This window comes from Chelonoidis abingdonii, chromosome 23 (genome assembly GCF_003597395.2).
Source record: "Chelonoidis abingdonii isolate Lonesome George chromosome 23, CheloAbing_2.0, whole genome shotgun sequence".
Classification (NCBI taxonomy): Eukaryota; Metazoa; Chordata; order Testudines; family Testudinidae; genus Chelonoidis; species Chelonoidis abingdonii.
The window spans coordinates 16577676-16603925 of record NC_133791.1 but is presented as its reverse complement, the minus strand read 5'-3'; the positions used below and the strand labels follow the sequence as shown (position 1 = coordinate 16603925).

Genomic DNA, 26250 nt, shown 5'->3' with positions numbered 1-26250 from the left:
CAGCACGCTCGATGCCACCAGAGAGTCCTGGCCCATCTCCCCAGTCTCCTCGCTCCAGCCACGGGCATCCCTGATGCTGCAGAGAAAGGAGTTTTTTTTTTTAGAAAAATCTTCCCAAAATACATTGCGGGGGGATCTCTTCCTGACACCTGCAAGTGGCCAGATGAAACCCTAAATTCCAGGTGCTACATGTACACATTACAAGAGATAGTCCCTGAAGGAGGCAAGACAGAGAGAGTAAGTATTCTCTCCGTTGTACAGGTAGGGAAGTGAGAACCCGCAAAACTAAGGGGAACATTTTGAAAAGCCCCAACTGTCTTTCCATTGTCAAAAGTGATTTAGGATCTTAGGCTCCTAAGTTACTGAAGGTGAAATTTTCAAAAGTGCCTGTGTGACACCATATCCCAATGTCGCTCAGTAAGGACTTGTTAGAGCCGGGTGGGATATGGTTTTTCCACCTGCAAATATTGAGTCTGAAATCTTTTCCTTTCTCAATTGGGGTTAAAAAGCCCAAATCTCAGATGTTTGCAAACCAAACCCGCAAGTTTTGTGGTCAATTGAAACATTTTGTTTTGATTTCAACCTTTTTTCCTCCTCTTAGACTTTTTCCCCCGGTCTTGTTAGCTTAAATTTCCAAATGAAAAGTCATTAACCGGAAAACCACACTTTTTTTTTCATTTTGAAAATGTTCAAATATGCCATTTTGAGAGGGGAAAAAATTCTCACCTTTTTTTTTTTTTTTTTTGAGTCAGGAAATTCCTTAAACCCGACCCTGTTTCATGAACAGCTTCAGTTTCAGCAAATCAGTATTTGTTGGGGGGGAAAAAGTAATCCATTGGAAAAATTCGCAGCCTGCTCTAAACATGACAGAGCTGGGAACTAGAATCCGGTGCTGAGTCCTGTTCCTTAACCTCACTTTCTTTCTCAAAATACCAAGCTCAATCCAGGCTCCCGTTAAACTCAACAGAAAAAACTTCCATTGACTTAAAGGTGGTTGGATTGGGCCCCAGGTTCCCAAGAAGGCGTCGTGTTATCAATGGCAGGTTGGAAGTTTCCTGGGACGACTGATGTCTCCTCAGTAATAATGACTTTTCCTGCTTTGCCTGCTGTGGTGTGGATTTATAGGGCCTCTATTTTATATAGACATTTCTAGGTCCATAAATACTGTGCTGCTGTAGGTAAGCTTGTGGCAGCATTTCCAATATAATATTCAGGATTTTATAACTCCCACCATAAAATTTTGCTCTGAGCTGGAACACAGTGCATAGGCTCTTGGGCAGGGAACCGGTTTTACTGTTAAACTGGGGGTGGGGGTGTAATAAATCAACTGCTCGGATGCTTTTAATCACACTACTAACGCATGCTTGTGGAGGTAAGGATGAGAACAGGAAAGGTCGTCCAGGGATTAGGACGCTAACCTGGGACTTGGAAGACCCTGGTGGGCCATCCCTGCTCTGCCACACACTTCTGTGCAGATCTTGTGCAAGTCATTTAACCTCTCTGCACCTTAGTTCCCCCATCTGCAAAATGAGCATAAGAGCCCTGCCTTTCTCACAGGGGAATTGTGACCCTATATCCATTAATGACAACAAGGAGTTAGAACAACTCCTCTGAAATCCAGGGGGGCTAGTTACATTGGTGTAAATCAGTCAGGAGAAAAGAGCCTGACTTTGCATTCGAGATTTCCATGTGGCCTGAATCAAAATACTGGCTCCGGACATCTTTAAACTGAAGCTGGATGCCAGACTCTGCAGCTTGGGCTCATCCACGTAGTCAGAAGTTGTAGCCATGTTCCTACATACCATCCCGTCATCTACTTAAAGATTGTGATTTTCACCCACTTCGCTTCCAGATCCCCTAGATGGCTTTGCAAAATCTCTAAAACCTGCAGATTTTATGCATTTGCTGGATGCCCGTAGGGTCAGACCGGATGGGGCATTAAAAGGGTAATTTAAAGCAGTGCCAAACTCCAGACTGGCCTTCCTGTGGCTTGCGGCTCTTTCTTTCCTCTTTTGTGCCCCAGATGTGAACAAATAGCCGCCTCTTTTACTTTTCGCTCCCCAGGAAACAAGAACTAGTCTCTTCTACAGGACGTCTTTGAGGGCATCAGATTTGACTTTAGTGCATTGTTTTGGCCTGTCATTGTCCTAAGGGGCCTAATAGCACCGTGGAAGTGATTAAACTGCTGGGGACTCTGCATAACTCAAGGGAGCTGATCCTTTGGGAGATCATTGGCAGGAACAAGAGTGGATGATGAGATCTGGACATAGAGTAGTTACCCAGTCCTGACTTTTCTGTTAAATTCCTGTTGCCTAGTGCCCCAGTCCAGGAATGGGACCTCATTCTAGTTCTTTCTCTCTCTCTCACAAACGGAGACACAGACACACACATACACACAATGAATTGAATCTCTCATAAACACCCTGGGGGAACCTGGAGTAGGAGGAGAGGCTATTTTACTGCTGTATTTGGCTCTGGTGCGACCACGGCTGGTGTCCTATGTCCAGTTCCGAGGCCCACAATTCAGGAAGGATGTTGATACATTGGAGAGGGTGCAGCAACGAGGCACAAGAATGATTGAAACCATGTCTTAGAGTGAGAGACTCAAGGAGCTCAGTTTATTTAGCTTTACAAAGAGAAGGTTAAGGGGTGAGTTGATCAGTGTATAAGTAACTACAGGGGGGGAACAAACAGCTGATAATGGGCTCTTCCAAGTAGCAGACTGGGAGTAAGGTGTACATTTTTAGCTCCGTGGTTTGAGCATCGGCCTGCTAAACTCAGGGTTGTGAGTTCAATCCTTGAGGGGGCCACTGAGGGATCTGGGGCAAAAATCTGTGTGGGGATTGGTCCTGTTTTGAGCAGGGGGTTGGACTAGAGACCTCCTGAGGTCCCTTCCGACCCTGAGATTCTATGAACAGTGAGGGTAATTAACCACTGGGACAATTTGGAGTTTTGTGGTGCGTTCTCCATCACTAGCAACTTTTAAAATCAGGATTGAAGGGTTTTCTAAAAGAGTCCCAACAGCTGCACACAGAGGGAGCAGCGGGTTGGGCCTCTGTGAAGGACGCCTAGGCCAGGCCTTTCAAAGAGATTTACAAAAGCAGATAAGTATTAGCCCCATTCCCACAGGTGAGGAAACTGAGGAACAGAATGGCAAAATGCCTTGCCCAAGGTCCCATAGGGAATCAGTAGCAGAGCAGGCAGGAGGACCCATGCATGAGGGCTGACTCCCAGCACTACGCTTAGACTGCCTTCCCTGACTCAGTTTCCCCCAGGGTATACAGAGGATGTAACTTAACTGGGAAATACAGCAGCATCCTCGAGCGCATGTCTGCAGGCTGAGCTTGGTAAGCTCCTTCCCTTCATTACAATGGGTCTGCATGTTTGCCAGCTCTTTCTTCAGTGGGCAGCATTCACAAGGCCTGTCTGTTTGGGAAATAGAGACTTTCCAGCATGGTAGCTAATTTAGTAGATGGAGCATTGGAGGCGGGGGGGGGGGGGAATTCCCGAGAGCATGAGCAGAGGTGGGGGCACAGAAGGGTATCTATACATCAATGAGAAGATGGGGAAAAAAGCTCTCATTTAAATGAATAGCAAGTTGGTATTTGCCAGACCTGAATTCAACTTCCTGTAAACTTGAGGAGCTGAATAGATCCCAGATGGAGATGGAGGGTGGCTGGGGGTGAGAGAGAGATTCTCCTTCTTCACCAGTGGATGTGAGAAGCGGTTTGGAGGGTGTCTTTGGGTTGGCTGGTGACATGTCCCGGGCTGTGGCGAGGGTGTGGGTGAGGGATTTACTTGTTACGTCTTTTGTATTTGCTTGTTGTAAATGCCTTCCTGGTGTTCCTGCTTTGGGGGTCTAGGCTGTGCGACCCTGAGTGCACTGAGAAGCCCCTTGCTCAGGCGAGCAACCCGGCTGACTTCAACAGGAGTGAGTAAGTGCTACTCAGCGTAATTCAGGGATCTTTTGTACATAGAGCGGTGTGTGCCAATTGGTTGCTCCTCCCCAGAGCTGGCTGCATTTCAGTGTGGGAAGCACTTTGGTACTGTGCAGGAGTCAATGAGATTTACTCCTGATTTGACCCCTCAGTCAATCGACTTCTTGTCGTGGCCTTGGCAGCTTGAGCAGGCAGCAATTTAGTCTCTCTGTGCATGTACCTCAAGCATGTCCTTGATTAACATCTCTGAGCAGCTCCCGTCCCCCGTGTCTCCAAAGATCAATACGTCGCTAGTTACTGGTTTCATGTAACTTCTCCTTTTTCCATGCTAGCTTTGTTTGTGTCCCTTTGAGGTGAAGCTGTAATGCAGCAAAAGGTCAATGCTGAGAACGGATCTCTTCCCACTCAGAAGACCAGCCCAAGGGCTGGAGATGGTGATACAGCAGTGGTTGAACCTGATGTCTAGACTGGGGGTGGAGGGCAGGGGAACCTACTTCCTCATACCAGGAATTTGGGGGCTCATGGAACTGGCGGGGTCTGACACCGGGTATGTCTTTTTACAAGATCCTCCTATTCAGCTGAGTCAGCATAGATTGGGAGAGAGGGGCAGCCCCCTTTACTTCAGTCCCAAGACCCCCCAGCTCTGCGAGAGGAGTCCCGATCTGCTGCAGCCTCCATCGTGTTCTGGTCCTGTTATCTTTGAGCAACCGCTAATGGTGCGGAACGGTGGTGGTGGGTTTTGATGAGAATGAACACTCACTGGAGACCAGGCTGGCTGCTAGCTGAGTTGAGACAGCTTTGTTGCTCCTGGGACAATCCATAGTCTCTGGATTTTAAGAACAACCACTCACCTCGAAAAGACAGTGGTCAAGTGCCTTCTGAGACCTGAAAAGAGGATGGTAACACCCAGTTACCCAGCATTACTGTCTCGATGGAGCTTGTCAGCGTGGTTCTCATTAAGCTGCTTCATTTGGGGTGGGGAACGAGCTCATGGCTTCGTGGCAAGGGGTCATACCTACTTTACGACCAGTCCCCTCTCGCTCTCAACCAGCCTGATGGTGGGAGGTGTTGGGTGCTGGGAGGAGACCAGCATGTCTCAGTGATGCCGAGTAGTTGGTTTAGAAGCTACATTAAGAGGCACCTGTCTAGCTCTTCTCAGTCGGAGCCTCTGACACAGGACTTCAAAGGGCCTGGCAGAGGGGGAAGGTCCCCAGATTCCATCTGGGATGCAGATGGCCCCGTTAGTGGAGAATAGATATCTGCTACTTGAGGGCAGGCGGAAGGTGGAACCTAAACGCTCTCACCTGACTTGCGGGGTGGGTGGGAGGTGGATTCCAGCTTCTCTGATGTGCGGGAAGGGGACAGCATCTAATTTAGAGCATTGGCTGTCTTGCTGTTGGCTTCATGGGGAGCAGGACCAAGCCGCTAATGGCTCTGGGTTATAGGCTGTGTTGTTTCGGTAAGGCGTGGCAGTCGGGAGATCCCAATGGCTCGTGCATCCTAACATGGTGGTGTCTGTCTTTATCAAACGGTGCACTTTGGATTTTCCAGTGGCGCATATCTGCTTTCTGAACGGGGCCATCTGAAGTCATCACTGTCTTGCAAAACTCCTGAGCTAGTCCCCTCTAATCTTTCACCCTACTGTCTGCCATCTCCAAGGTAAAGAGGTGACATATTCCACATGGAATCCACGTTCTCCTAGAAACCTTCTGGCCTGGGTGGAGCTCACATCTTAGATCGTGAGCTGTGTGTGTGTTGGGGGTGTGTGGGGTGGGACCATCTTTCTTCTCATATCTGTGCAGTGTCTAGCGCAACTGGGCCCTGATTGGAGCCTCTAACTGCAACAGAAATAATTGTGATGCTTCTCTTCTAAGCCTGACTTTCACAGATGCGCTCTTCCCTATATCCCCAGCCATTATCCCACTTTTGGGGAGTAACAAAGGTCCTTTGTACATTAAAGATCCCTGTGTTCTCCACACTTGAGCAAAACAGCTTCTCTGAGATGTTTGAGATGGAGGGGAGGAGCCAGCTGAGTTCTGACACTGGAAAGCTGGTGGCTTTTGAAAATTGTTCTAACTTCCTTTGACCTCCCATAACTCAAAGAGGCAGCGTGTAATCTTCAGGTTTATTTCATGCCCTGATTTTTCACTGTCTGGGGCCATGGGTTTTTTTAGGTGAGTTGGAATGCTGATATTTTCAGTTATTGGAGGTGAGCTCTGCATGTTGGAATGTGCCATGGGAAGTGTTTTTGCGAAAATAGCAGCTTTATCCCAACTGAGTGGCAGGTTTTGGGTAAAAGTTTTAGAAGCACCTGATTCTCCCTTTTCAGAAGTGGCTGGGGTACTTAGGTGTGGAAGCGTCGATGAGCAGTAAGCTCCTAAGCATCTAAGGGTTTGTCTGCATGGCCAGCCATGGTATAACCCTACAGCACACTGGCTTGCTGCGTGCTAACGGCACTAAATGTTCTGCAGTGCCTGTTGCCATATTCCCATTCAGAATGGTCGCTCAGATACATGCTGTTGAGATTGTTTTGCCCTTTCTGATTCATAGCTTATTTTTGTTCAATCATTGTGAGCAGCTACTTTGACTTCCTGGAAGAACTCACTCCAGGCCATCTTTTTAAACAACTCAAATTCCTTTCCAAAGCCGAGAAGAGTATGGAAGAGTCCTCGCTCTAATCTCTAGACCTCACTCTACCCATTGACAAGGACAGAACCCAGAAGTCCTGACTCATGTCTATACTGCAGTAGAAGATGTGAGGCACAGACGAGGCTGGCCTCAGTCATCTGTCTTGGGCTCTTGGGCCTTGGGCTACAGAGCTATAAAATTGCAGTGGAGACATTCAGGCTCATGGGGTCTCAGAACCCAGGATCCAGCACAGATGTCTACACTGCTATTTTTAGCCCCATGCCCCAAGCTGGAGTCAGCTGACCTGGGCTGTGAGATTTGCTGCTGGGCGGGGGGAGAGAGGAGAATCACAGCCTAGACAAACCCACTGGTCCCTGCAGAGCAGAATCTTGCAAGCTGTGCCGTAAATCTAACCTCAGAGTTGAGCTTTTTGTCGTGAAGACCCTGTGTAAATCAATTGCCACCAGGCCTGGAAATGAGTCAGTGTTTGTTCTAGATAAAATCATTCCTACCCCTTCCCTGCATTGCACTCCTGCCAGGTTAGACTAAAGGAGGCTGAGTGCTTGTATGCAGAGTATGGGAAGGATATGGGCTTGGGTAATCTACACTAGGTGGGAATAGAGGAAATGAGTTTTTATGAGTCTGTAAAATCCACTAGGGGCATAAAATCCACTGTTGCTGTGGATTTTATGCTGAAGGCACTCAGAGGCTGGGGTAATGGACAGCAGTATAAAACCCTTAGACAGCAAGACACCAGCACAGCACTGAAATTGGAATGGCACATCTCTTCGGGGCTGACCAGAAAAATTGTCGGAAGGTTGATTGAATGGGCAGTGGCTTCCCTGCAAAGGGGAGTTGGTGGTGAGCCACTTGTGTCTGTGCAGCACCCCGGTGAAGAGTGGTCCCTACCGATAGTCCCCTTGAAAGGGCGCAGGGTTTGTCTATGCTTGGAGCTGGCGAGTGATTCCCAGCTTCCGGGAGCTTACCCATGCTGGCTCTAAGCAAGCTCGCATGCTAACAATGGAACGTAGCTGCAGCAGCGTGAGCTGCGGGACTGGACAGCTGCCCCTGGCTAGCGTCTCGTGGGTGTGTACTCAGCCTCTCCTGTTGCTTGCGCTGCTGTGGCTACATGCTGTTTTTAGCACACTAGCTCAGTGAGAGCTGCACATCGCACTCCCAGCTCCAAGTGTAGATATACTAAATGTGGCAGACCTGAAGCGCTGGAGGAAGGTACTGCAGGCATACTTGGTGACTTCAGAGAGGCAAAATCCTACTGGCTGACTCTCTTGGGTTTGGGGCACTGGATCCTAAAACCCCAGTGGTCCAGTGTGGAGGCTCTAAATCAGAGAGCTTAGAAAAAAGAGAGGCAGCGACCTCGTCACCTGCTGGACAGCTGCTGTTGTGATGGGCGCATTTAAAAAAAGAGCGTAGCTCGTTCCAAGCCAGCAAATTGAAGTAGCCTGTGAACTTCCTGGCAAGCTGAAAGCCTGCACCATCGGGATGCCAGGCTTAAGAGCGCTTGAATCTGTCCTTTCTCTAGCTCCGGGTCCCACTGGAACTTACTAAACGGTCTCCCTGAGTTTGTTTCCATTAGCCTGTCCTCGTCGCCGCAGCGCTCTCTCCTTCCTAATTCCACCGGGTGCTGCTTTAGAACCCACTTGTGACGCTGCGCGGCCCTGTTTCTTGTTTGCTGGAATATTTATCTTCTTGGAAGTGAATCCGATTCGCCTCGTCTTCTCCAAGCCCCTGTCCTCCGGGAGGCAGCATCCTCTCGCGAGCAAGGGCGTTCCCTTCTCTACTGTAATAGAAGAATGAGCGGGTTCGGGGGGACCCAGGCCATGGGAGAGGGTGAGGGCGAGTAACTTAAACCATGATAGTCAGTAAGTTCGATAAGAATATAACATAAATTGTGAAGGTCTGCAACTGGGGTGCAGAGTTGTTTTTAAAGCATTGTAAGGTTCAGTAACTCTGCTGATGCCTTTTAAAAGAGCCCAGAGGGGTCTCAGCTAGACTTGTTTCTCTGGAATTGTAACACAAATCCATTTCCTGCACTGAATCTTTATTTTAATTGAATTCTGACAGCCAGGATCTGGGCTGCGATTGTTGCTGCTGTTTCCTCTCAAGCTGGGCTGGGTCAAAGCCATTCAGGCCTCTGGTGTGGGGACGAGGGGGGAATATGAGCCGATCTTTCCTCATAGTTTCCATCCAGGACACGGGGGGTGATGCTGAGAAAGCAGCTTCCTTGATTGTTTGAAATGCCCCAGCGTGGAACTAACTTGGGTACCTAGGGGCGGTTGAATGGAACCTCAGGTGAGTCAGATGGTAGGTGCTAAAGCAGCGTCACCATCTTGCTACTGGTGTTTCCCTCCCGGCACCATCTCTCTTCCTTAGTTGTAACTGGGGAAGTCGCAGCCGGCTTCAGTGCCACTCGACAGACCAACTGCCCATGCGGAGGATGATTGCAGCGGGAAGTGGGCTGTAAGATGAGAGTCTCACTAGGTGACCCCATGGCCCATTTCTGCAGCAGCAGAGCTGGTCACTAGAGGAAGCCCAAGCTAACAAGCTATTCCCTGTTCTTGGAGAGAGTCTGCGCAAAGGCAGGGAAGAAGAATGAAGAACTTGCCTGCGCTGGCCATGTTTGCACCGGCGTTGTTACACCAATGCAAACCTCTAGTCCTAGTGCACCCACTACACTGGTGTAAAAATGCTCAACCCAATTTTTTGGATCTCGGCCCCCATCTCCTGACCTGTCCCATTCTCGTGTCCATTCAGTGGCTTTCCACACGACCTCAGGCCTGGCCTACGCTAGGAAATTAGGTTGATATAACTACATCACTGGCTATTAGCCAGGATGGGCAGGAATGGTGTCCCTCACCTCTGTTTGTCAGAAGCTGGGATTGGGTGACGGGATGGATCACTTGATTATTCCTGGTCTGTTTGTTCCCTCCGGGGCACCTGGCATTGGCCACGGTCAGCGGACAGGATACTGGGCTTGATGGACCTTTGGTCTGACCCAATATGGCTGTTCTTATGTCATGCAGGGGTGTGAAAAATCCACCCCCCAGGCACATGGCTTATCCGGTTCCCCTTAGCAAGCTCTGGAGCCCTCAGGGCAGGGCCGAGCGCCAGCCTTTCCTACCAGTGGACGGAGAGCATTCAGCTCAATAGCCGGCTCCCAGGGCAGGGAGAAACCTCAGTCTTGGGAACAGACAGGGAAGTCTCTAGCCTGTTCTTGGGGACGCTCGTCCTAGCAGGATGCCGGTGGCTCAGGGTGGGAGGCAGTCCTAGTGAGTAATGGGGCCTCTTGCGTGGCGTGGATTCAGGGCATGGGGTGGAAGAGCTCTGAACCGCTCCTATTGCAACATCCAAAGTGAACCAGGTTAACCAGGCAGGTAGCGCCACCACCTCCGAAGCCTCTGCAACGAGTTCAGGGTGTGTGAATGGGAGATTCTGGTTTGTGCCGGTTACACAGGTACGGCCATTTGCAAAATTGAGGCCGAGGTTTTCTTTTCAGTTCCCCTCCCCCAAGTGCAAGAGTGTTGGATCCAGGAGTTGGGCGCAGGGGCCGTCTCTAGGATGGGCAGCAGGCCAGGCTGGGCTGCTTGGTCATGGTTGTGTGTGTGGTCGGAAGCCGTGTGGAATGAGGGGCCCTGGCGGAAGGGGCACTGTTTCGCTTGCACTCACGGGGCGGTTCTGCTAGGGTCGCGTCGCAGGAAGATGGGAGCAGAGGCTGTGAATTCCTGCGCCCTACGGGCACTGCAGGGAACAGCACTGCCGGCATGCACTGCGATTGGAGGGGGTGATTAAAATCAAATCCTGGCTAATTAGAAACCAGCCCAGACCATTCCCCTGCTCTGAAGTGCTTCTGCTGCATCCTGGGGCCTCTCTCTTAGGCCTGCTGTCCCCTGGTCATATTGACTGGTCTCCGCTCTCATGCCTGTAGCAACTAGCCATTCCTTCCCCTGCCCCATGGGGGACAGGATGGGATTGATCCTATCTGTAATTTGGGGATCCACTATTATTGTTGTCCCCCTTGCTTTGCAGGCATCTGGGACACGCCCCACCTCCAATGAATAATAATCCCGAGCTCTTACTTAGCACTACCCTTCAGAAGATCTCAAAGCACCTTCCGTCTTTAGAGCCAGCCAGGCCAGACTCTGCAAGGAGAGGGCCTGTGCAAACCAGCCCCTGTGACACTTTTGTGGTGCTCCCCAAGAGGCAGGAGCTGGGATAGCCCAACTTCCATGACTGCTCTGAGCCCCTGCTGCCCTAGGGGACCATTGAGGTAGACGCCACATCCAGCTTTGGTGCCGGAGCTCCCTCTGTGCACCCTGCATTATGGGCCCTCCAGCACCTGCCCCCTGATAATGTGCTCTGCGGTGACGCCTCCTCTCAACCCTCCTCTTTTCATCCTCTCTGTGCAGCAAACCTTTGAGGCCCACCCAGAAGAGGAAGCCAGTGTGACGCACATGATCAAGGCAGGCAGCGGCGTCTGGATGGCCTTCTCCTCAGGGTCCTCCATTCGCCTCTTTCACACCGAGACCCTGGAGCATCTGCAGGAGATTAACATAGCAACGCGGACCACCTTCGTCCTGCCAGGTAGGGGAGTGGGGAGGACTGGGCTGTTTGTTAGGGGGCAGCCCACTGAGGATCAGCCCCAGGGCCGGTGGGTATGTGGGGAAGGCTGCTCTCTACATGCTTGGAGTGGTAGAGAAGCCATGAGGAGTAGGAGAGCATCTCCATGGAAAGAGCTTGACCCTAGGGAAACAGAGAGGCTGGATGTTGTCTTGGTGACGTGCTGTGACAGTAAGAATTGCTGGCAGGGCCCAGGCAGCCAGGAGCCAGCTGTTCTCGGGAGGTGTGGGTTTGGTGACCACCTCCAGCCTCTTCATCCCAGTGTCCAGGCTATGGGTCTGCATGGAAGGGGCCCTTGTGTCTGGGGTGAGGGAGGTGCTTTAGCACCCGTGGCGTCCAGTGGCCGGGGTCACGCTGGGCTTTGTTATAGCTGCGGAGTGGGCGTGACTGCAGGGAGATCACCGCTGGGAGGAGGCGAGTTTGCTGAGGTCTGCAAAGCCAATCTTTGAGGAAAGACCCGTTCTTCCTCCCCACAAACCAGCAAAGAAAATCAGCCTGAGACCATTAGTGCCAAGAGCGTGTTCTCCCCCGCCCTGATCAGGGGAGTAGAGATTCCGCGGTGCTGATGCCACTCCCAGGACATCCATTGTCTCTCTCTTGAGAGGGCACTTCCTGCCTACGAGCAGCAGGAGGCACTGTTCTGAGCAGGCTGGCTGGATTTTTCTCTCAGCTTCAGATTCTCCTTCCCCTCCCTTGCTTATTGCCAGGAACCCAGGGCCCAACAAGAACTTCACGGTTGTTGCTATGCTGTACCTGATCCCTGAACCCTGATCCTCCCTTTAGCCGTGTAGGGGCTTATGACCCACAGTTGAGCAGTTTTGATACTAACCACTAGGGAGCAGTGGTGCGCACACACCAGTTTGTTGCATTGTAGACCCTTTCTGCTCTATGCCTCCTCTCCACTTCCCTTTGTCCACATGGTCGGTTCCCATTCCAAACTCCCCTCCATCCTGTCCGGGGCCGGGGAGGCACAGGAATCAAAATTTGGCTGCTTTTGGAGGGGCATTTTCTGTGCCCCCTGCACGGTCAGAGAAGCTGCTTCACCCCGGGGCTGGTGGAGCTGTCGTCTCTCGCCAGAGGAGCTCGCTGTCCGTGCCCTGGCCCTGGAGGAGTTCTGTGCTCCCACTGATGCCTCTGCTTGCCCCCCACCCCTTGCGTGTGCCCCTGATCCTTCCCCTGTGTGGCTTAACTGGTCAGGTCGCGCCTCCTACAGTTGAGCTAGCTGCTGTGCTTGAATGAACACTGCTTTGTACAGATGGCCAGACGCTGACTGAGTCAAACCCCTCCAGCGGGGCCGGCTGTGGGGTACGGGGCCAGGTTATCTTACCAATGTAGCTGCAGGCAGGAGAGGAGTTTGCCTTCTCCGCCTCCGCATCCCGCTCATGCTGTCACGAGGATGTGTGTTGGGAATGAGGCAGTTTTTGCATGAGGATCAGCATATCGGTGGCTTCTCGTGGCAGGGGGTGAAGATCTGCAGAGAAGTGACCTCTTCCAACCCTGCTCCCATAACCTTTGCGAGCATCCCGTTCGTGCAGGACGTGCACGGCAGCTGGGTCAAACCCACCCTCCCTGGGGAGAATGGGGGAACATTCACCCCTTGAAATAAACAACCCCCTGCATTCAGGGGAAAAGCCGTTGGGCAGCATCTCTGTCCCGAGCCCTGCCTGAGCCTCGAAGCAGTGCTGGGAAGTGGCCGTGTTTATCATTAAAGACGCATGTGGGCCGGACACGCTGCAGAACTTCAGCTAATTGCTCGGCGAATGGAGCCAGATGGGCGGTGACTGCTGCTGTGGGAAACGGCCTTTGTCTGATGCCTGCATATGCTGCTGCTATGAGGAAGCATCTTTCTTGCCGCGTGTTTGGCCGAGATTCTTAGTTGGTGATTCGAAAAGCTGTTTCTCGCTTTACTAGTGGCCTGACAGATGAGGCCCCTTTCTGGACTGACACCTACAGCTGATGTCCTCCTCTGCCTCCTCCCCAGCCGGGGCTGGATGCCTGCAGAGTATTTATAGCCTGCTTTGCTGGAGGGCAGAGTGGGAAGGGTGAATGAAGAGAGGAGGGGGAAATTGGGGAGGGGGAATCCGCCCCCTTCTGAGCATGGATCCTTGTTGCCCATGCTCACCCTTGCAAAGCATTGCGGGGAGGGTAGGAGGAGACTGTGGTAAAAGGACAGGCCTGGCCCTTTAAATTTCCTCTTGTGCGTCTCTCATCTTACCTTTCAAACAGCAACTCAGAGAGCTACCTGCAGGGTGGATTCTCTAGGATGACTCTTAAAGGGCCAGGACTGCACCCCAGCAAAAAGGGGCCTGGTCCCCCCAGATTAAAATGACCGGAACGGTCCTTCGAGTGCTACAGCTGCCCGTACCTCATCTGCCTTCCCTTGGGGAGGGGGTTGTTCTGTCTCTGGTCCCTGTCCCCCCACCAGCACATCTGTGCGGGAGCAACCTGTCACTGTACCCTCTCCCTAGAGCCAGGGTCAGCAGCTAACCAGAGAGGGGGACTCGAGACCATTTCCCCCCAAGCCCACAGCAGCGTTGAGATTCTTGGCAAGTCCTCTAGCTGGTAGAAGGCAAGTGATCCCAAATGCCTGTCCTGACTGATACAGAGGGGTAGCTCTGTGATGGAAGCACAGAACTGGGAGGCTGGAAATGGGCGCTGACCTTAGCTCTGACATTTCTCCCTCTGTGGCTTGGAGTGGGTCACTCAAGCACCCGGCCTTGGGTTCTCCTGTTATAAAACGGGAATGGTACTTATTTGCCACCCCCTCAGAGCTGGTGTGAGGCTGCAGATTTGCAGGAGGCTGTTGGAGAGCTGCGGTGCTAGTGTCCACCAGTCGGACGGGTGGTGTCACTGTTCAGCTGCCCTTGGTTTTCCCTGGTCCAGCGGCCCCAACCTCGCGTTCCAGGAAAGCACCACCTGTCTGCTGCACACAAACTCTGCCTTCCTTGCAGTGTTAGTGACTCTGCGAAGCAGATACTGCACAGCAGTGCGGCTTCAGTCCCATTCAGGAGACTCAGGTTCTATGTCCCAGCTCGGCCATGTATTTACGGTGCAATCTTGAGTGTTTAGGGAACATTTCCTGTGCCTCAGTTTCCCCAGTTTAAAAATAGTACTCGTAGTCCTCCACCTTTGTCAAGTGCTTTGAGGTCTGTGGAAGAGGGAGGTGTTATGACAAGCATACCTTTGTTTCTTTCGGCTTTGTTAAATGCTCTGTTGTCAGCATCAATGTGGCCTAATTACTTCACTCGGTCGCATTTAAAATTGATGAAGACGCTGGTGATGCCGAATGCCTGCCCTGCGGAAGGCTGTTCAGCGCAGAGGGAAATGATTTTCAGGCTGTGTCTGGGTCCTGGTGGAACCGCCCTCACTTCTTGGCAGCCTCTGCAGAGAGGTCAAGTTGTACAGAGTCACCCTCTGAGCTCCCTCCTCATCCCGAGAGAGGGCTGGTCCCCCCATGTTAGGGGTGAGGCACACTGAGAGGGCAGCCGGGGGAAGTTTTGTCTGGTCCCTGCTCTGTGGTTACATACAGAACTCGAGTCTCTTTGGTTGTCAGACTGGCATCTTTTGTGAGCACACAATTCTCATGCACTGTTTAAAAAGCCACAGACAAAGTCCTAGTACTTGGCTGCCTGGGAAAATTGCACCAGTGTCATAACATCGATACAGTTGCACTGGTGGAAACCTCTAGTGCAGACACCCTACGCTGGTGCAAATTGGAATTTGCACCAGGGCCTGTCACATTTTTGCACTACTGCTATGGACACACATTAGAAGTTTGCACACTGCTGTAGTTAACACCACTGCAAGTTTCCATAATCTAGATCAGGGGTCGGCAACCTTTCAGAAGTGGTGTGCCAAGTCTTCGTTTATTTACGCTAAGGTTTTGTGTGCCAGTCCTACATTTTAACCTTTTTAGAAGGTCTTTTTCTTTAAGTCTATAATATAGAACTAAACTATTGTTGGATGTAAAGTAAATAAGGTTTTTAAAATGTTTAAGAAGCTTCATTTAAAATTAAATTAAAATGCAGAGCCCCCTAGGACCCGGACACTGTGAGTGCCACTGAAAACCAGCTCGTGTGCCGCCTTCTGCACACGTGCCATAGGTTGCCCACTCCTGCTTTAGATCTTAAAATCCTTTACTGATCCCTCCCAGAGAAAGCTGTCCCGAGAGATCACCTCTTCTGCGTTCTCATTCGTTTGCCATTGTTTTATTACCAGGGTCATCCGCGTAGAACAGAATCTCTCGCTTCTCACCAGCTCATCTGCCAAGGCAACCGATTGCGATTTCGCAAAAACTAACCACGGCTAATGGGCCGATGAGAAGTCAGGAGCTGGTGAACTTGGTGGAAACAAAGATCCTGTTGTCATGCGAATGGTTTTCAGTGCTAACGGGTTTCTTTTAGTAGGCTGCAAGGATGAGAAATGCAGTCTGGGGGATTTGATTCCCAAACAGAGGCTATTGTGAGCTCTCAATCCCTGAGAGTGAAGTTCTGTACTTATCCACAGAATAGCGATAGGTCATGCCCGCCCCTTCCCCCCGCCACCCCCCCCCCCCCTGCCGGCTGCCCTGCTAACCATCCTGACCTGGAAGGACTTGAGCTCCTGGGAGGATGAGAGGTTTATTCCCCATTCATCCCTTGGCCTCTGCTGAGACTAACGAGGGGCAGTTTCTGATTTAATAGTTCTCGTGGATTGAGCCTCCAGTGCTCAGATACTGCGGCTATAGAAAATCCGAAAATAGAATCAAAGCTGGCTTTTAAGGCCTTTCCTACATGGGAGGTTTGCCCAGTTTCCAGCCCTTGGCACCAAGGCACTAATGCAGATGCTTAGTGCAGAGAGGGTAAAACTGCTCAAAGCTGCTGTCTTGCACTGATCCAGCTCTGGGAGTGTCTGAACTGGAGTCATGGGCTGCGGTTGCCCCTCGAGCAGATGCACCCACTAGTTCGAATGGAGCTGGCTGGGATACCAGAGCAGCAGCGCTGCAGCCAAAGGAGTGGTTGCGCAGGGCTCTAGCTGGGCTCGTCCAGCCTCAGCACACCTCCAGAGCCAGAGCTAGCTAGATTAAAGCTAGTTTGGGTGTGCCTACTGGAGCTGCAGTCACGGCCTAGGATTGTCCTGCAGACACATCCTCTGTCGATTTGTCTAGAAGTGCCCTGACGCAGTTTCGTCCCTGGCTGAAATCAGGGCAGTCCCACCAGCGAGGACCAGGCCTGAAGCTCGCCTTTTAGAAACGGGCTGGAGCCCCAGATTTTGGGTGCCAACCCAAACGCCAAAAGGCGTGTTGGGATAGAGTTCTGCTCCGTCCCCATTGCTCATTTCACGCAAAGCGCCAACAACCCTTTAAGAGCAGGGAAATGAGCTGGGAAGAATTCTGAAATGTATCGCTCCCCCACTCTCCGCTTTGAAGGGCTCTTGCCCCACCCCTCACTGCAGCGATGAACAGGAGTAATTGTTTAATTAGTAATAAAGGCAGTAGTTGTGTAAGTGGGTGGGTTTTTTGTTTTTTTGGGTTTTTTTGTAGGGCATGATAAAAAATTGATCACTTCCTTTTCTTCCTGGGAGAGTGTTTTGGCATTAATGCGTTTTTGAACTTAAGCTCTCTCATCCTTCTTAACCAGACAGGTCGTTAATAAAGTCTTCATGGAGAGCCCCGGCTTTCTCGCGTTGTAGCTCAGCAGATATATTGCTTTGGTGAATCCAACGCCGCAGTGTTACGTCGCGGTGATAAAATATTTATTTGCCATTAGAAATCTTACTCTTTTTTTTGTTTTTGATGTTTTGCTTTTCCTTTCTTCGAGTGGGTAGAGCCCAGCTGCAAAAGAGTGCTGAGGAGTTAAGGATCTTATTAATGGGATTGGCGTAACGGTGGTGCCAAGAGGTCTCACCAGAGATCGGGGCTCCGTTGTCCTAGGTACAGCATAGATGCCGAGGCCTTGTCTGCATGAGCAAGTGGAACCGTTTTAAACTATACCAGTATAGTTCAAGCAGTTCTGTCCCCAGTGTGGACACAATTATACTGATATTGCTAACTTCCAAACAGGAAGGGGGGAATAAGATGTAACTGTTTACTACTAATTCCTAGCTCTCATATAGCACTACTCATCAGCAGTCCTCAAAGCCCCAGGTCAGTACCATTATCTCCATTTTACAGATGGGGAAACTGATGCTGGGGGTGGGGAGTGAGTTGCTAGGGCCTGTGGCAGAGCCAGGAATAGATCTGAGTCCTAGTCCAGTGCTGTAGCCACTGGGCCACACTGCCACTGCTATGTCACTGTAACTATGTCCACGCTCAGTTTGGTCCTGCTATATAACTGTTTCTTCTGGTAGAACTGTTTCAGTGACAAAGAAAAATCGTACCCCTAACCAGAATAGTTGCCTCGCTCGGCTGCCTTTGCCCCAGAGAGCTTACAGTCTAAATAGACCAGATGAACAAAGGGTGCCAGGGGACACTGGGGGTCAGGGAAGGGTGCTCAGAACACAGCTCTCAAGCCTCCTTCTGCTGGCAGTCCTTGTTATGTTTCGTTTACTGTTCGTTGAGGTGATGGGTTTTAATTGCGAACTAGCTCCTAGACGAGGTGGGGAGGGGGCCGATCGTGGATTGGGCATGGTGGGAGCTTAGCAGGAGGCAGGGGGCAGGGCAAGGTGGACAACCGCCGGCGCGAATGTGTCCTGAGAACAGTTCCCGCGAGGCAGGAGTCCGAGCCGTCAGCCCTGAGCCGGGGTCGGGAAGGGCAGGATGCGCAGCTGGAGGAGGCGGCTGCGGGGGGTGTGTGTGGTGGAGCAGCTGCCCTTCTCCTGTGGTGCTTGGGAATGGGGCGTGGCCACTCGTCCTGCTCTGATGCCCTCCCTCTCTGCGGTTCAGTGGGGCTGCCTGCTCCTCTCTAGCCCCCTTGCTACTGCACCCTGCTGGTGCTCCTGTGCCCAGTGCATACTGGGGGTGGGGTCCTCTCTGGTGTAGCCATGCCGGGGGGACCCCCAGTGTGGGAGGTGTCAGTGGGGTCTGGCTGCATGAGGGGTTAGCACTTATTTAGCTACAGACAGTGCTAATCCCCCTGGACACTGCTCCAACCCTGCCCCGCCTTATACCTGGGAGGGCTTCTCTTCCTGCCCCATTCTGCTTGTGCCCTTTGTAAAGTGGCGGGGGGGGGGGCAGCGGAGGGCTTGCTCCTCTCTGCTTCCTCCTCGTTCACGGTGACAGGAGAGTTGCCCTTCTCTGGCACTCAGGGAGAGGGTCCCGGAGAGGACTGTCATAGGTATATTTCCCAAATCTGAACCTTAGCGTCCAAATTTCGGTACCTGCATGAAACCTCTAAGCTTAATTACCAGCTTAGATCTGATAGCCTGCCACCACCAAAAATATAGTGTTTTGGGCACTCTGACCTCCCCAACCTTCCCTGGGGACACCCAAGAACCCAAATCCCTTGGATTCTTAAAACAAGAGAAATAAACCATTCCCCCTCCGCCCCGCCTCCAGACTTTCCCTGAGAAGAGACAGTATCCTGGCACAAGAAGAGAAATTACCTTTCTCTCCCCCTTCTTCCTCCCCACCATTCTGTGTTTACACCCACTCTCCTGGGATGAAACAAGAAAGATAATCAGGTTCTCTAAAAGAAATCTTTTAATAAAGAAAGGAAAAGTAAAGAATTATCCCTGTAACTTCAAGATGTAAATATTACAGGGTCCTATAGTTTACAAAACGAAGAAGAAACCCTTCCTCCAGTACCAATACGAATCAAAATATTCCCAGCAAATACACATATAAAAGTTAACCAGCCAGATCCACATGTGCAAACAGAGTAAAACAATTAAAAAACCTAAATCGCCTGTTCTACCTACTATTTGAACAGAAACTTAGAGAGCCTGGAGATAGTGTGATTCCCCCTCAGAGCCCAGAGAGACAACAGACACAGAACAAAGGACCCATACCCAAACTTCCCTCCACCCAGGGTTGAAAGTATTTTGTCTCCTCATTGGTCCTCTGGTCAGGTGTTGTTTGTTAACCCTTTACAGGTGAAAGAGACATTTACCCTTAGCTATCTGTTTATGACAAGGACACTGTGCCCTGGCCAGCTCAAGTGGCAGAGCTAAGGGTAGAATCCAGGTACATGTTGCTTCCTGCAACCAGGGAGCTGATTTTCAACCGGAGATGACGTAGGCGGGGATGGCCTGTCTCAGAGCCCCTCTGCCACCCCTTGTCTGCCCCATGCTGGTCACGGCCGGTGCTCGTCTGTTGCGCCAGGGCCATGCCCTGTCCTATATTGTTTGCACATGCTGGTTACTTGCCATAGTTAATGCATTTCTCCCAAAGTCTCTTACCCTTTTCAGCCATGCAGGGCCCCTGATGTGGAGCCGCTGGGGGGTCACGATCCTTTGTCTGCTCCATGCTTCCTTCCCGGGCAAACAGACATGAACTACTGGCAATCGAGGGACAAAGCATCGGCTCCAGCTTGGGTCTGAAGAGGCAGGCTCCACCCAGGTCTTGGGCCTCCTTTGTGGCTATGCTTATCCTCTGCCAGTCAGCCAGTGCCCCTGGCTCTAGCAGTCAGCTCCCGGCTCCAGGATAATCTCGCACAAGGATGCTGGAGGCTGGATCCCCGCTCAGGCGGCCCGGTGACAGCAGCGCATCCTGCGAGTGGAGCGCCAGCCAGGCTGTGTGGGGAGCAGCAATGGCATGGGCAGGGGGGAGGAGAAAGACATTGGGTAGCACCCATAACCCTTCTCCCTCCCTCCATCCCGCATTCTTATCTCTGGTGGGAGCCGTCCCAACTGAGGACAGGGCAGGGTGTCAGCTGGCAGCCCTTGCGGCTGCACTAATTGCAGGGGGTGGGGGGATATTGAGATACAAAGCATCTGTTTTGCTCAGCTGGGATAATAGCACCCCTCTGCTTCATGGCCGTTCCCACCTCCCCTCCCATGCATGTGGACAAGGGGGATCCAGTGGACATAATGAACGTGGACTTTCAGAAAGCCTCTGACAAGATCCCTCGCCAAAGGCTCTTAAGCAAACCAAGCAATGTCTTAACCAGTCATGGATCGATTAAAGGTTAAGACAGGAAACAAAGGATAGGAATAAATTAACAGTGTTCAGGCTGGAGAGAGGAGGTCCCCAGGGATCTGTACTGGGACCAGTGCTGTTCAGCATATCCTCAAAGGATCTGGAAAAAGGGGGAAGCGGTGAGGTGACTACATTTGCAGATGATACAAAATTACTCAAGATAGTAAAGACCAAAACTGACTGTGAGAAATCACAGAGATCTCATGAAGCTGAGTGACTGGGCACCAAAATGGCAGACGAAATTCAATGCTGAATTACGATTCAAGAAAAAGATGGTAGAGTCATTGTGGATAGTTCTCTGGAAACATCCACTCAATGTGCAGCAGCAGGCAAAAAAGCGAACAATGTGAAGAGCCATGAGGAAAGAGAGATAATAAGACAGAAAATATCATAATGCCCCCATATAAATCCATGCTACGCCCATCCCTTGAATACTGTGGGCAGTTCTGGTCGCCCCATCTCAAAAAAAGATATATTAGAACTGGAAAAGGTACAGAGGAGGACAACAGAAATGATTAAGGGTCTGGAACAGCTTCCAGCTGAGAAAAGGTTACAAAGACGGTGAGTGTTCAGCTTGGAAAAGAGCCAGAGATATGATAGAGGGCTGTAAAGTTGTGAATGGGATGGAGGAAGTGAATAAGGAAGTATGATTTACCCCTTCTCATAACAAGAGAACTAGGGGTCACTCCATGAAATTACGAGGCAGCAGGTTTAAAACCAACGAAAGGAAGTTCTTCTTCACGCAACGCACAGTCAGCCTGTGGAACTCCTTGCCAGGGGATGTGGTGAAGGCCAGAACTAGAGCTGGGTTCAAAAAAGAGCTAGATAAGTACATGGAGGATAGGTCCACCAGTGGTGATTAGCCAAGATGGGCAGGGATGCAACCCCACGATCCGGGCATTCCTAAGCCTCTGTTTGCCAGAAGCTGGGAGTGGGCGACAGGGGATGGATCCCTTGATGATTCCCTGCTCTGTTCATTCCGTCTGGGTCACCTGGCATTGGCCACTGTCGGAAGACAAGATATTGAGCTAAATGGATCGTTGGTCTGACCCAGTATGACTGTTCTTATGCCCCCCCCCCCGCCCCGCCTCCCCACATGCTACCACTCAGCTGCCTGCCACCCGCTTCTGCAAGACCCAAGACGCAGCCTGCAACTTCCTCCCCCGGCCCTGGAGTGGAGCAGGGGTAGTGAGACAGGCCGCGGAGTGAGGATTCCTGTGAGGCACCCTATCCTGGGCTGAGATAAAGGGGGGCATATCGTATTTCCCCAGGGGACTCTCCATCACAAGCACAGGAACCCTGGTTGGCTTGTACATCCCAGCACGGTGCACTAAACATCCCGCTCGTCATTCATCCTGCCCTGCGGGGTGGCTTGCCGGAGCCCTGCCCTGCACGTGTGTGATATGAGCCAGCCTGCCCTGCCCGTGCAGTGATCGCATAGGGTGAATTTTTACCAGCCGGACCGGGCCGCAGGTGGGACAGAAAAATCTTCCTCCGTTTGGGTTCCCCAATGGAGCCTCGCCCTGCCACCTGCCCCTCTTTCTGCTAGGGCCTCCTTCCCCCCCACCTCAGCCCCCCATCCTTCCTCAAGTGTGTCAGCACTGGAGAGAGGAGACAGGCATCCTCACTGAGCCGCCTGCTCCTCTTCCTTGTTCTCCCGAACGTTGCCGCTAAAGTGAAAAGACAGTGCAGCACTGCTCGTGCGGAAAGAGCTAATCTGGACTGACATCAAAAACATGTTAATTCATGGCAGCGAATTATCCGTCTCATTGTCCGTGCCTAGAAACAACAGGGTATTCTGTTCTTGCAAAGGAGAGGCACTCATGCATTCAGAATGTAAAACATGGCTCTGGAATCATGCCTTCAAAGCTGTGCCAGGAAATTGCCACGCTGGGTTGGGGCACTGGGTGGGCGCGGGCAGTGCTCTGCTTCCCCCACCGTCCTCCAACATTCACTCCCTCTTCTACCTCAACAGGCCAGAAGAACGTCCGTGTCACCAGCCTGCTGATCTGCCAGGGGCTCCTATGGGTTGGTACGGACCAGGGCATCATTGTGTTGCTGCCTGTGCCTAGGCTGGAAGGCATCCCCAAAATCACCGGTGAGTCTGCTCTTCTGCTCTGTCTTGCCCCTGGGAGTTGAGCAGAGCAGAAAGTTCTCAGCTGGGCCAAGAGGGAGCTTGTCAGCTCTGCGTTGGTGCTGGTGGACTCCTGCCGAGCTAGGGTTAAGCAGCTCCCGGGGGACGGGTAGCGAATCGCTGGGGGACTGCAGAGACGTTGCGTTTGACTCCTTCGCAGGGCAAGCAAAACGCTAACTGGGATTTGCAAATGAAGGGAAGGGACCGTGGCCCTCCAAGTCCCATGGCATCGCTGTGGCGTTTGGGCACATCTCTCCCTTGGATTCCTTCGCAGATCCCAGCTAAGACCAAACGCAGCCCTGGAAATTCAACCTGTCGCGCTGCGGGCTCTGGGCTAGCGTGTCTGTTTTGTCAGCTTGCTTCGCTAGCCCCGGAGCGTGTTTCCGCCCCCCCGCTGCCAGCGCACACCGTGATCTCGCAGCTCAGTGAGCTTTAGCGTGGCCGGCTCGGTGCTGGGGTGGGAGAGTTCCCAGAAAAGCCCCAGCCCTGCTGTCGGTGGCGCTGGTGCCTCAAGCTGTGCTCTGCGCCAGCCATAAATCGCTGCCCTGATGCGCTGCTAGAGGGTGCTGTTCTGCTGGAAGCGTTGCCACTTGCATGAGTCTCAGGACTGGAAGCCCTAAGCGCTGGTTGTTCTGGAATGTCCCCTATTTATCCATAACCCCCCCTACCCTGACACATGGGTGCGGCAGTGCATTTCTGTGCCTTCTTATGGCCATCAGGCGCACTGTCCTAGGGCGTTGCTTTGTGTTCATGGGCACGCTCCCTGCCTGGGCTGAGTCCCGGACAAGCTGAATGGGACCGTGGAGATCTGTTGTCCTGTCGCCCACCATGGGGTGCTCATGGAGGACACCTTAATGTGCGTCGTACCTCCTAGTCCCTTCCAGCATGGGACATGTGGGGCAAAAAGCCAAAATGAACCCCCCCAGGTCCTATCTCAGGCAGCAGCCCCATGCTCCCTGGCTCAGCCAGGGTCATGCTTCACTGCACTTGGGGAAGGAGAGGGCATGGGAAACGCCAGGGATGAATTCGAAGGTCAGGACCAGGGTGGTGCTACAGGTACCAGGGCTGGAAACGCTCTGTCTTTCCCCTCTATCTCTCGCTGCCACCCCCACTCTAGCAGGTGCTGCTGAATGTCAGCAAACAGCTTGGGCGCCATCTGATCCCCGAGAGAGGATGCGTTACCATCGCTGGGTCAAAACGGTCTCCATCACGACCACAGCGGGTGGGCTGCGCTTCCCGTTCAGGGTCGGCTGCTGGGATTTCCCAGCATCCCCCCCATTAATAGGAAGCTTGAGTCACAGTGTGGGGGCGGGGGGGGGCAGAGGGCACAGCATGTAGTCAGGGAACAGGGAGCTCCAGGGACCACGAGTGGGAGAGGACTTGGGACCGTGGGTAGAATCAGAGGGGGTGAAATGGGGAACCATTGGCTCAGATGGGAAAGGCTGGGTGTGGCATAGCCAGAGCCAGCAGGCGCACGCAGCATGTCGGCCCAGATCCTCTTAATGATTTCAGTGGAAATTAGGAGGATCTGGGCCATTGGGCCTGCTATGCAGCTCATGCACGGAGTGGAGGGCTGAGCGCGCTGGCCCCCGCTCTCCTGGCCGGTGCACGGTTAATGGCAAGGAGCGGCGAGCTCGGGGCCCGTCTGTGCATCTCAGAATAACGTGCTCTAGTTATCGAGGCAGCCAGGAGCCGCCAGGACTCGGCAGACGAGCCTTGCAATATTTATGAGGCATGAACTTGATTTGTTTTCTGAAGCGTTTACTGTTAATAAAACCTCTCTCTCTCGCTCTCCTCCCTGCTTCTCTCCCAGGCAAAGGCATGGTCTCTCTGAACGGCCACTGTGGCCCCGTGGAATTCCTGGCCGTGGCCATCAGCACCCTGGCCCCGGATGTGCTGAAGAATGACAAGGAGGAGGAGGGCAGACAGGAGGAAAAGCCGGACGGCCCGTCTCCAGAGCCATCTGCCCTCGACAAGCCCCCGGCCAGGGAGATGAGAAAGAAGGGGATCCTCTTGCAGTACCGTCTCCACTCCACCTCCCACCTGCCCGGGCAGCTGCTCTCGGTGAAAGAGGCCCCTCCGGCGCCAGGCGGGACTGCTCTGGAGCACAGCGAGGAGGATGGCTCCATCTATGAAATGGCCGACGACCCGGACGTCTGGGTGCGGAGCAGGCCGTGTGCCCGGGACGCTCACCGCAAGGAGATCTCCTCAGTGGCCATCATCTCTGGCGGGCGGGGCTATCGGAATTTCAACCCCAGCAGCAAGCTGCCAGCCTGCAGCGAGACGGACAGCACTCTTCTCATATGGCAGGTCCCTTTGATGCTATAGCGTCGACGGCATCTGCTTCCCACAACGCACCGTGGCTAACTCTGGCTCCGGACTCGTGCCAAGCCCCATGTGGAGTGGCCTGCACCAGGGAATGCTGGGATTGTATCTGCTACCGTCCCAGGCCGACCTAGGGAACGACTTGCCCACTGCTCAGGAGGGGGGCAGCCTCTTCCACTTACCAAACAAATGAACACCCCTCCTCACTCCCCCTTTTTTAAAGACTTTTTTCAAATGTACTATTTTTCTTGAGAAACCAGCTCGTTTTCTGAGGGGTTCTTTTACCGTTCCGGGGTGCGTCGGGAGCAGCACCCTCCCTGCGGGCTGAGGAGGTTTGCTGAGCTCTTGGGTGCATCCCTTCCGAAGGGGGCGTGAGCGTCTGTGTGTCTGTGTGTGAATATATGAATATCTATATAAATCTAATTCTGTATATTATTACATGTATAAATAAAACCGTCTGTATATATTGTGGCATCCGGAGGCGCAGGAATAAAAAGGAGGCGCACATTGCAGCCTGACGGGTACTGTGTTCTCTTGAGCTTTGTCGGCCGGTCGCATGTGGTTCATCTGGGGCGCCCCAGCGGACAATGTGGTCCTTGTACCTCTGGGCCTTGGTTTTGAGCTGGGCAGGAAAGGGCTTTCCCAGCCACGAGGACTTACAGCATTTCAAAGGATACCTGCTTTGGCATAGGGACGAACCCCCGCAAGCTTTCGATGTTTCCCATGACAAACCAGATAGATCCCCTCCTGAAATAGCGGAGATCAAGCCCTCAGCTGGGATGTGGGAAACCTAATCCTAGGTCACGTGAATCTTAGAAGCATGGGGCTGGAAGTGTCCTTGAGAAGTCACCAAGTCCAGGCCCTGCGCTGAGGTACGACCAAGAAAACCTAGACCATCCCTGACAGGTGTTTGTCCAACCTGTTCTTGAAAACCTCCAGTGATGGGGATCCCACAGCCTTCCATGGTCACCTCTTCTAGAGCTTAACTACGCTTATACCCCTAAGATCTAACCTATATCTCCCTTGCTGCGGATTAAGCCCATTACTGCTTGTCCTATCTTTAGTGGACATGGAGAACAAGTGATCACAGCCCTGTTTTATAACAGCCCTTGATGTCTTTGAAGACTGTTATTAGGTCTCTGCTCAGACTTCTCTTCTCAACACTTAACATGCCCAGACTGTTTAACCTTTCCCCGTAGGTCAGGTTTTCTAAATGTGATTTTCCCCTCTTCTCCTACATCCCAGGTTAGCGCCATAACCATGGGGCTGCGTGGGCAGGAGGGTGTTTGAGCTGGAATCCCATTCTGGACCAGAGGGAGCTTTCTGACTAAAGTTCTCTTGAAACCATCTCTGCCACAGGAAATGTTTCGGGTTTGAGAAACTGGCATTCCATGATGAAGAAATGTTTCATTGAAAAATTCCTGACCAGCTCTAGTCTGGTTGCATAAGGCTTCTGTCTGGCAGGTGCTCGAATTTGTTGAGAGATCCATCTGTCCTTGTGGTCAGTGTGACAGCAAAGGCCTGGGCTTAACCAA

The 26250-nt window shown here is 52.2% G+C and overlaps 1 protein-coding gene across 1 annotated transcript in view; it reads left to right on the top strand.

Moving 5' to 3' along the window:
• ARHGEF10L (Rho guanine nucleotide exchange factor 10 like) overlaps nt 1-25227 on the top strand; it is a 182730-nt gene extending 157503 nt beyond the window's left edge. Inside the window, 3 exon segments of the mRNA XM_075060365.1 lie at nt 10991-11165; nt 22232-22354; nt 24204-25227. Coding sequence (XP_074916466.1) covers nt 10991-11165; nt 22232-22354; nt 24204-24718 — 813 coding nt within the window. The 3' untranslated portion in view covers nt 24719-25227.
• Nucleotides 25228-26250: the final 1023 nt, after the last annotated feature.